This window comes from Cryptotermes secundus, unplaced genomic scaffold, assembly GCF_002891405.2.
Source record: "Cryptotermes secundus unplaced genomic scaffold, Csec_1.0 scaffold857, whole genome shotgun sequence".
Lineage (NCBI taxonomy): Eukaryota > Metazoa > Arthropoda > Insecta > Blattodea > Kalotermitidae > Cryptotermes > Cryptotermes secundus.
This window is the reverse complement of record NW_019734325.1, coordinates 336,885-348,415: the sequence shown is the minus strand read 5'-3', so window position 1 is coordinate 348,415 and position 11,531 is coordinate 336,885. Positions and strand designations below refer to the sequence as shown.

The window sequence follows — 11,531 nt, the reverse complement described above, 5'->3', positions numbered from 1 at the left end:
GTCTCATGTGCAAACCTTCGGTTAAAATTCGCTGGACCGTGCTCCATGAGATGTTCGTTTCCTCAGAAAGTTGGTCAATGGTCTTTCGACGATCTTCATCAATTGCACGTTTGATTTTGGCAATGTTTTCGTCATTTCTTCCTGTCGAAGGACGCCCGGGGCGTGGCATGTCTTCTGTTGACATGTTGCCAGATTTGAAACGGGAAAACCACTCGTAGACCTGTGATTTCCCCAAAGCATCATCATTAAAGGCTTGCCAAAGCATCCCAACAGTCTTGGCTGCAGTTTTCCCTAACAGAGAGCAAAATTTCACGCACACTCTTTGTTCCTTCTGGTCGGCCATCTCACTAAACGCCAAAGGGTTGAAACAGGAACGCACACAACAGAGCACCACAGACATCCCACTTAACTCACACTGACGCCAACTCACTAACAGTCGCGGGAGACCCCCAGCTAATACCACCTAGCAGCACAACTCGTAACTACAAAGCATGCGCGCGCAACAGGTCGGTTCCGGTTATTTTTGGGTCCCCCCTCGTATGCTGTGTATTCAGTGGCCAATGCAAAAGGAGAACCTCCATCTAGTACTGACTGATTAGACTCTGGTGTAACTTCATCCCCCTATTATAAGCTACCACCTCACAATTTCTCAGGGCTAAAGGGAATGCCAATGGCTTTTTCTGGGTAAAACACGTGGTTATTGCTCAGCTGTCACCAAATTACTAAGAAAGAGAATTTTCATAAAGATGTGCCTACTTTATCTTTCCAAAAATGTGAACAGCTGTGTGCATAAGAACAAAATGGCAATGTGTACATCCTTGTCAGTTCTCCCACAACTAAAGCTAGACCTCCTAAAAGACTGTGATGTGCTGCATTCAACAACAGAGACTGGGTAAGTTTCTTCTGCTCTCTTCAATTTTCAGGCTCTTCATAGCTCAATTTTCTTCCCTGCCAATGAGGCAAACTCTACGTCAGTCACATTATGATCTTACCTAGACAATATCAAAGACTGATTTTCCATGGCACAATCATGGAAAGTATTCTTTTTTTAAGAGCAGATGTCTCTCTTGCAAGTGTCATGAAATTTTACATAACAAACTGACAAATCTTGCAGACTTGTAGAATTCAGCATTTTTCAGAACTAACTATGAAATATAAATCATTTCCAAAGCCCTCTTTGAAATATCATGCCATTCCATATTAATATGGAACTTCCCATTCTTGGATATTTGGTCTCCAGAAACAAAGACCAACATGTTTAAACAGTACTCAGCACCAAGGTCTGGGCACTCTCATTCTCAGAGAGAGTATGCTCAGGCACTGGGAACAGCCACAATTGCGAGATTTTGTTTAAATCCAGTTTCATGGCTGACACTTCCCCAAATATTTTGTTGTCACCTGGACACAGGAAGACAGCATGACAACTGTGAAAACTGGAATTTACCTTTCTCAAGATTCTTGAACTTCTTAAGAAAGAAGTCACTTCTGCCCCTTAAATCCTCTTCCTGATCACTGGAAAAGTAGCCCTCTGAGTGGTAGCCACCCCGTCGGGCACCTCTCATAGGCAAGGGAGAGAGACCTACAGCTTGCACAGCATTTGCTTCACCTTTTGCTTTCTAGCACAATAAACAAAAAGTCAAACCTAAGCCTTACTCATTCTGTAAGGGAAACAATACTGATCAAAACTGCACCTGGCGCTCCTCCAGTGACAAGCCTGTACTTTGTTGTTTCTCTGGTGAAATTCCACTACAGTGGCATGCACTTTCCTAAGTGTCCCACAAAATATTCATTTCCAGGGCCCAACTCAGTTTTATTTTGAAACTGAACCCTCTCTCATGTGTCTTCCTTGGAGGTTTATTGAATTGGTCAGAGAAAAATAATGACTGTTCTAATACCTTTCTTGCATTGTGTACTAATAGAAGCCCAGTCTCTGCACATGAAAACCCCTACTCTGGCTGAACATATTTTCAAAGAAATTTTATATTATTGGTCCTCATGGAACTTTACCAAAGAAATGTAATTTTGGCCCATAGTAAACAGTCTGGACTCCCTTGTATTGTGAAACTCCTAATTTAGCCTCAAGATAAATGCTCTTGTTATACTGAGATTCTGACAAAATTTAATATTTGAACTTCTAGTAAAATAGAAGCCAAAGTCATACTTTGAAAGCATATAAGCTAGTATGGACCATGACTGAATTTCTGACCCTTCTTTTTTTTTTTCCTGTCCTCTCTGAGAGTCAGCATAGATAAAAGTTCTCCCCTTGTTTATATTCTCTAATTTACAATCCTTTCAAGAAATAAGACTTTGCTTCAGGATCAAAATTAACACAAAAGAATATTTTGATATTTGAAAAACTTTAAAAATGTTTGAGTTCTATAATGGTGTGTAGTCCACTGAAAGTCAATCAATGTTTTGGAGGAACATGTCTCCTCCATTTTCAGGGTCAAAGAACAAGCTAAGCAAGAAACCAACGTGAGGCAGGCAGCATGCTTTGCTTGCTACCGCTTAATGCTATTTTCTTGCTTGGATTATTCTTTGACCCTCCTCCTATAAAAAGTCAGCTGACTTTCAAATGGACTACATAGCATTCTGTCTCAGAAGATAGAACTCTTCATAACAACCACTGTGAGAATCTCAAACAAGTGCATGAAATGTATGAAAAGTATGAAATTTAGTTCAAAGTTCAAAACCATACATGAGGAAAAGTGCATGTCTGACTACTGCAGAGGCATAAATTATTTTTTATTGACATACCTGATTTTTCATTTTGAATGGATATAAGTTCTAATCAAGGGAATTTTATCACAGAAAATGTACTTGAACCCTCTACTTTTGAAGAAATATCATATACATAAATGATAGTGACAGATCATCTTTTTTATGTAATCTGTGTAGATCAAATTAGAGCAAAATATATTCCTGCTTAAATACATATGCTCCTAGCAACACAGCGTATAAGAGCCCATATTTTCAGAAATTAAATTTCTCCCATTTTTCCCACATGATAACAAATGGGCAGGGCTAACATATGGATGTGCTGCCACAGTGAATTAGACTTCCCTATATTAAAAAGTTATAATATCAGTTTCTTCTCCAGTTTGTAATCTACATCTGGTTTAGAAATGACATGGAGCGCCAGCTGCTGTTCAGAACAAGAGCTAAACTTGTTAACATATTAATAAAAATAATGCTTACAGCTCTACCAATATTATAATTCAAAACTGTTAGATTAAGTTAGCTAACTACTCTTTACAAGGATGAATAAAGGTTCATCAACTTTAACCTGGGTACCAACTTGATTCTACATAAAATACTTGAGGACAGTGATTGTCACCTTGCTATCTTCAACATTTGGTAATGATGGGATCCTTTTGTGTCTTACAGCATATTTGCTGAAATTCTCTTGTAGTTTTGGCAAAGCAATATCTTTGTTATCAGAAAAATGTATCATGAAGGCCATAGGTTGTTTCGAAGACTCAGAAGATGCAGATACATCGTTAATTGAACCAGACACATCAGTGGAATCCATGACTACAGAACCCACACTTGGAGTGCAATCTTTGTGCAGATTTTCCACAGACATTACCTGTTTGCACACAACTCACACACAGTACCTGAAATGACAGAGTATTGTTTGCAGCCAGTCTAATCAAATCCATATAATGTTGTATTTTAGCGTCCTGTTGCACTATCTTCGTCCATTATATGTAAGCAATGTCCGTCTTTTAGTGCACTCAATTTTACTTGTTACTTCACAACATGTTTCGGCACTACAGTGCCATCATCAGGTGCTCTATTTACGTCAATCTATTTCATTGCTTGCCATTACGTCATTGTAAAATTTAAGAAGTATTTAAAAATGTTCGTCGATTATAATAAATATATATACTAAAAACTTGTTAAGATTATTTATCTTATCTGTCCCAATTCTAACACCACGCATAGTTTCACCACTATGGGAGTCATTCCTCTTATTCTCAGGGTATATCGTGTCTCGTGTTGCGTGTTCCCTGTTTGGTTGCGGGTGTTGTAATCCGCAACCAAACAGGATGCATAAAAAGCATGGTGGCATGCAGTCAAGATAATGTATTACATGTGAGTGGTCAAATTCACCCTCTAACTGCTCTGCCTCAGCAATTGTATAGGAAGCATGATTTCAAAAGAACATGATCAGATTTAAAGCTGGTTCTGGATCATGTCCATCGCTTTGTGTTAGTGAGAAGGAGCATCTGGTACTTAAGTCAAGAGCCCATGAAAGATTTCTTAACGTCAGACACTGGATAATCATCACAGTTTTGAAACTGGCCAGCGTCATCATACACTTGAGCCTCTTTAGTATGCATTCATGTGACACAATCAAGGACCACATTTCTAAAATATATGCAGTCCCTTCTTGTATAAATAACCTGTGTCATCTGCTTAAATGATGTGATAAGGAATAAGGTAGAGCAAATATGTTTTCCTTCTACGTAAAGATGGACACAGTATACATGCATGTACTACATACAGGCTGTTTCATAAAGTGTCATCATAGATTAAAGAAGATACCCAGATTGCCTTTCTGGATGTTCTGGTCATCAGAAAAGAGACAACCCTAGCCACCAAAGTCTACAGGAAACTCATAGATACTGGCTGATATCTCAACTTCAACTCTAACCATCTGCCGCATGTAAAAAGAGGTTTGATTTAGAGCCTCCACAATAGAGCTTCCACCATATGCCAAGAACGACAAGATCTAGTTAATGAAATATGCAGCCTGAAATGTGATCTCCAGCTCTGTGGTTATCCCCAGGGTTTCAATGACTCGGTCATTAATTCCAAGCATAGCAGTCATCTGAATAAAGACCAAAAGCCTCTGGGCTGTGTATATCCCATGTGTGAAGGGTGTTTCAGAGACAGTCAAACGTACAGGGAATCAATATACTACTCTGTCCAAAAAGTATCTGACCTTGGGCCGGGAAAACAAAGTTCTGTATCTGGGTGGTTACAATACCTAATCCCCTTCAAAGTAGGCCCACTGTGACTCCACGCACTTAGCCCAGCGGTCCTTCCATCACTGGAAGCAATTCGGGAAGGCTTATTTTGAAATGGTGTGCAGCTGTGCTGTCGTGTTCTGTATGATGTCCTCGCGGCTGTCAGAACAAGAGCCTTTTAGCAGTGTCTTCAATCTTGGGAAAAGCCAGAAATCACAAGGAGCCATGTCAGGAGAGTAGGGAGCTTGGCAAACCTGCGGAATGCCGTGCTTGGACAGGAAACCCTGGATCAGGTGTGATGAATGAGCTGGTGCATTGTCATGATGCAGCTGCCAGTTGCGTGCGTCCCACAGCTCTGGTCTCTTGTGCCAAACTGCATCATGAAGATAGCGGAGGACTTCTTGGTAGTACTCTTTATTGACAGTTTGGTCTACTGGTGCGTACTCATGATGCACAACACCCCGGTAATCAAAAATACGCTCTTTTGGGCCTCGGGGATGTTGGATGCTTCCATTGTGATGCCTGGACCTTGGTTTCCGGATCATATCCATACACCCATGACTCATCACCAGTGATCACAGTCTTCAGGAACTCAGGATCCCTGTTGGTGCACTCCAACATATCCTGCGTGACCTCAAGGCAGAGTTGTTGCTGCTCCAGCGAAAGCAGCTTGGACAAAAATTTTGCCACCACTCTTCCCATGCCCAAATCCTCAGTTAAAGTTGTGTTTGTGGAACCTCTGCTGATCCCAACCTCATTAGCAACTTCCCAGATGGTCAAACAATGGTCCTCCATGATCAATGTCCACACTTTTTCAATGACATCAGCATTTCAGCTCATTGATGGTGTCTCGGAATACTGGTAACTGTCTGCTGACATATGGCCATCTTTAAAGAGGCTGAACCACTCTTTAATTTGAGTGACCCCCATTGCATCATTGCCAAAAGCCTGCTGAATTTTGTGGATTGTTTCTGCTTGGGTATTCCAAAGTTTCTGACAACACTTGATGCAGTATCGCTGCTCCAAGCGTTCTGTCATCTTGAGCGAAACAAGAATGCGATGAACACATGTTACACCACTTTGCTATCTCGCAGCCACAGACTCATCCGGCAGGGTTGTGAGTCAGCAAAAAATCATTCGTGGGCATGAAAGTCCCTTCTACTATTATGCTCAGTTTCCCCACCCCTTTGGCCATTACTTCATTCATTCATCAGTAATCTGTCAAGACGACAGGTCCACAGTCTCTTCCAAAACAGTTCCCCAACTTGATGCGATCTAGAGCTTTCTCCTTCAAATGAAAATATCATTCTTCTGTCCCCAAGGTCATCCAGCATCTTCTTATGTCTTCTGGTCACTTCTATCCACCCCTCTATCTTTCCTTCAATAACTTCTTTTAGAAGGCAGTTACCGCGTAAGATATGACCTATCGAATTAGACTTCTGTTTTCTTATTTCGTGTAGGATATTCCTCTGCTCACTGATTCTAAATAACACTTCTTCATTTCTCACATAATCGGTCCAACTGATCTTCTCCATCCTTCTCCAACACCACATTTCAAAGCTTTCCAGGTGTTTCTGATCTACTGTCTGAAGTGTCCAAGTTTCAGCCCCATACAAAGCAATGCTCCAAATGTAGCATTTCACTAGTTTCTCAAATTTAAGTCCAATTTGCTGGTAAAAAGATTCTTCTTCTTGCTAAATGCAGCTTTTGCCATGGCAATCCTAGATTTAATTTCACACGTACACCTTCAATCATCTGTTAACAAGCTACCCTAATATTTAAAACATTTCACATTCTCCAGTTGTTTTTGGTCTATCTGTATTGTGACTGGGGTTGGCTGTCTCGAAATTTTCATTACTTACAGCAGAAAAAAATTAAGTTGGATAATTTCTGGACAGCGGTGTAACATCAGGATTATCTTCAAAGCTGAACACACTCTTAGGAGTTCACTCATGAAACGAAGCCAGAAAAAGATCTGCTACAGACAGCACAGTGCATTCACAGTATATCCTGTGAATGTGGCAGAAGCTATATTGGCGAAAGAGGCAGACCTCTAGCTGTGTGACTCCGTGAACATAGGTACAATCTCAAAGATGGTCTTTTAGAAAAATCAAAGTTAGCCCAACATTGGGATGAAGATAGAATTTTGGAAATTGAAAGTAACAGCAGGTATAGAAAATACAAGGAGTCAGCCAATATGGCATGCTTAACCAATCCAATCAGCCATCCCAGTTTGGGCATTTCTTCCATCTGCGTTCCCCCCATAAGCAATGAGGTTACCAACACACAGAGAAGATTTGTATGATATGAGAGATTCTTCATGGGTTTCGATAGTTTGTCTTGAGTGCTCAGGTTTTATTCCACAGATGGCACTAATGGTAGGCACTACATGTCTTCACATATTTTCCATTTTTTCTATGCACTGGAGCATGGTCTGGTCTCAGGTAATTAAATAACTGTAGTGAATCTGACCGGTTTGGAGGCAGGGTTGAATACCTCCATGGTAGCCCTGCAAGTCATAGGAGGCGAGTCTTGAAACTGAATCAATAAAATATGGTTGCGAGTCCCATGGGACTTGAACCCAAGAATGACTTCGCTGGCGAAGGCCAGCAGCAACTGTAAACGGCAGGCCCATCCTCTCATCAGAGAGAGCGCCCCACATCAACCCTCAAATGTCTTACAGTAATAAAAACCTGGTCATGAGCTGCAGATGGGTGCTTTATTCCAAGACAAACTGGCTGACTGACTGTCGGTCATAACGTAAAACTCAATTCAACTCAGGAGTTGCCCAAGACAGTAAAATGTAGTCACGAGTCCTACGGGACTCAAACCTGAGAATGAATATGCTGGTGAGGGCCAGCAGAAATTTGTAAATGAGGGATCCATCCTCTCATCAGAGGGGATGTTACATAAGGACTATGACTGCAAGTGTTCAATTGAAGAAAAATAAAATCTGACCATGAGTCTCAAGGGCCTTGGTGCCAAGATGAACTGATTGGCGGTAAACCGCCAGTCGTAAAGTGACTCTGAACTCTGAACTGACAGGGGCTGTCCTAGAACCCAGTGTCTAGGGGTATAACTGGGCCAACCTGTTCATATAAATATGGGGACCTATAAATCTCAAAGCTGAGACAGTAAAATTTGGTCATTAGTCCTGCGAGACTAGGACCCGAGAATGACTGCACTGGCAAGGACCAACAGTAATTCTAAACGACAGGCAAAAAGATGTTACACAAGGACTATAACCGGAAGTATTCTGATGGAAAATAAAATTACTGGTTGTCAGTCTCTAGGGCGTGTCGAACTGATATGCGGTACACCGCCAGTCATAAAGTAACTCTGGCTCTGATGGGGGTTGTTCAGTGACGAAACGTTGTGTTTTCTAGCTCCCAGGATATTGTATTATACCCCATCATCAGAACACTTTAGAATCTACTATGAAACACTGGTTTTTACCTCAACATTGACACAGCTGATTGCCCAAGAAAATTTTAACACAAAATAGTGATTTTTTTAAGCGGTCATGAAGATCTTTATTAAATTTCACTGATTTATGGAGACCTTCTCTCTAAATAAAACTGCACTGGTGACATCTTCAATATTATAAGAGTATGCCCTACAGCAGCCAAAATGCTGAAAATGGCTTGACTGGTTAGATTAAATTTTAAGCATCTATAGTGGCAATGTACTCAAACAATATTTTGCAGGCTAAATATTCTAAACACAGTGGACCATTTTAGGACAGCAGAAGGCTGTGTGTGACATGTCAAGAGTATATGAAAAAAGATATGTCATATCTTTGCACAGCTTTCTTATTTAGTATAAAGCCATACAACAGTTAGTGGACAATGTGAAAGCTGAGTTTCATTTACTAATAATATAATGAAACAATGTTACTTTAAGTTCTTGGATGATGAACTATCAATAGTCATGGTTTAGTATTTATTTTTACAGGTAAGATGAGCTTTGTCTTGAAGGAATGAAGACCATACTGTCTTTAATTAAGCCAAAGAATCTCAAAGAATTTTCGTAAAAATTATCAAAATCATGTCAAAATAACACGAGCATTAGATTTACACACCGGAAAGCAGAATGCCGTATCGTTTTCATCTGTCTGGTACTGAAGTTTGGCCCCAAAATGACTTACCAGACACACCCTTGTGTAGTTAAAAGATCTGACTTAATGTTCTCATCTACAAGTTTCTATGATGTTATCTGCGTTTATGTTACTGCATTTGCCTGGTCAGTAAGCAGCATACATCATTTACATAATCAAAGTATGATGATGTAACGTATCTGGAATAAGAAGCCAAAGTGGCTTAGTCTGGGATGACAGGCTGACATACTATGTCCAAAAATTTAATATCCGTATGTGTGAAAAATAACATAAATATTAATTCTTACCGCATTATAATGCTGCCTACACATGCTCAAGAGTACACTTATTCACAATTTTTACAGTACCATTTTTGAGTAAGAGATAAATGTACGGTACACAACATATCACCTGCCCACAACAACCGCACTCTCGGTCACTCTGATCCCTCTGATCACTCTGATCATACGCCGAAACACACGGCCTGCGATGTACATCATGTACATCAATCTCCCGCACAGTGAGTCGTGCAATGAATAGCCTGTGGATAATTATTCATGTGGTCGAATTAATGTAATGGAGTTAAGGTACGTAGAACCTGGATGTGGAAAGTGTTGTAGCATAAAAGAGCAGTAGTTGCATTAACTGACTGAGCAGAATTGTAGATCGCGATATTTCCAATGCCGTCCGTTTCGAAGCTACATGTCTACGGTCAGTCCAGACGAAAACTAGTAGTAGTGAAACTAGCGGCAGAAGCAAGCAAGCAGGACTACAGAATACAGGAGTTCTGCCTGTGAGGAGGTAAAGTGTGATCGTAAGATTTCGTATGTACTATTTGTAATAATCTGAAGTGACAGTTTCTGTGTGGAGACTGGAGACCCGTTGCTAGGAGACAGCTGGTAGAAGACAGAGAATCCTAGTGCGTGTACAGTGGTGAATGATGAAGTGTGTGTAGATCAGCGATAGCACTGTCTTTAAATGTACTTAAGAGAAAGAGTGTAACGAAAGTGCTAATAAATCCAATCATCCAAACTATAACCCGTCATTTCGTCACGGGTACCATCCTACACGTGACAACACATTATTTTTATCTTCTATAATGGACTTCATTAGAATGATCAAGTCAAGGAGGATGAGGTAGGCAGGGCATGTAGTACGAATGGGGGAGAAGAGGAATGCATATAGGATATTGGTGGGAAAGCCAAAAGAAAAAGAGACCAATGGGAAGACAAAGGCGTAGGTGGGTGGACAATATTAGAATGGATCTTAGAGATATAGGATGGTATGGATTGGATTGATCTAGCTCAGGATAGGTACCAGTGGAGGACTCTTGTGAACACAGTAATGAACCTTCAGGTTCCATAAAATGCTGGGAAATTCTTGAGTAGAAGCAGATTTGGTTTCTCAAGGTCTCAGCTCCATAAAGGTCTATTTACATACACATACCCGTGACGTGTCAGTACCGCGTCCGGTCAGTTGCATGAAATCTATATAATACGGGAATGCGCACAATGTGCATAGAGTAATTGTTTTCTATTCGCGACTGTATTCGGTTATTGATGTGGTTAAGTTTTTGCATATGGTAATGTGGTATCTACTGCACTTTTTATCACAGTGTTTACACACACACGCGTCATTTGCTTCGTGGAAACGTTCGTTCTTGCATATCTTGTGGTGGAATCTGTGTGTTGCCAACCTAGTAATTGTGTGTCGTAATTTTCTGTTGGGTCCTGTCCAGGTTCTGTCAGTCATTGCATCAGTGCTGTAGAACTCTTCCCATATTTCCTCTCTTTTTTGTTTTCTTTCTTTGATAACTTCCTCTGAGTTTTTTGTGCTTGGCAGTTGATATCTGAGTTCTTCTAATAGGAAATTTTCCTTGCAGAGTTCGTATGTTAGTCTGGATTGTGTGTTCTTAGGAAGCCCTAGCGCTAGTTTAAGGTATCTTGCCTTCACTTGTTCCATTTTCCGCAGGTTTTGTTTGGATAGTTTTTCCCAGGTTATCTCTATGCCATATAGTAGTATGGGACAAATTTTTGCATGGAATATTTTCATTGCTGTTTCTAGCGATAATAGTTGCAGGTTTCGGATGGTGTATATAGCTTTGATGGCTGCTGTGCATTTTTCTGTTATGTGTGCTGTGAATGTTGTAGATGTAGACTGCAGTGTTAAGCCGAGGTATTTATATTGTTTTACTGATTTTATGTGTTCTCCATTAAATTTTATTTCATCATTTTTTCCTTTTCTTCCTCCTTTTCTGAAAGTCATTAGTTGGGTTTTGTTTTTATTTATTTGAAGTTTGTTTTGTCTTGCCCAGTTCTCCAGTGTAGTGGAGGCTTCCTGTAGCTCCTCAATATTTTTTCCTCCAATTGTCATATCATCGGCATACATAATTAATTGTACCCCTGTGTGTTTTTCCATTGTTTTGGCCAAGTCTGCTGTTGTAATATTGAATAGTAATG

At 40.3% G+C, this 11,531-nt stretch overlaps 1 protein-coding gene across 4 annotated transcripts in view; it reads right to left on the bottom strand.

Annotated features, from left to right (window-relative positions):
• The window catches only part of LOC111868682, a 52,049-nt gene extending 42,176 nt beyond the window's left edge, over nt 1-9,873 (bottom strand). Inside the window, exons 1-4 of one of the 4 annotated variants that reach the window (XM_023859563.2) lie at nt 9,381-9,873; nt 9,124-9,272; nt 3,338-3,617; nt 1,445-1,616 (exon numbers count right to left, since the gene is read on the bottom strand). In XM_023859563.2, the coding sequence (XP_023715331.1) occupies nt 1,445-1,616; nt 3,338-3,586 (421 nt within the window). In that variant the 5' untranslated portion in view covers nt 3,587-3,617; nt 9,124-9,272; nt 9,381-9,873. Of the gene's footprint in view, nt 1-1,444; nt 1,617-3,337; nt 3,618-9,123; nt 9,273-9,380 lie in introns of those variants that run through there. The other 3 variants (XM_023859562.2, XM_023859566.2, XM_023859565.2) reach the window with 3 other exon arrangements.
• Nucleotides 9,874-11,531: the final 1,658 nt, after the last annotated feature.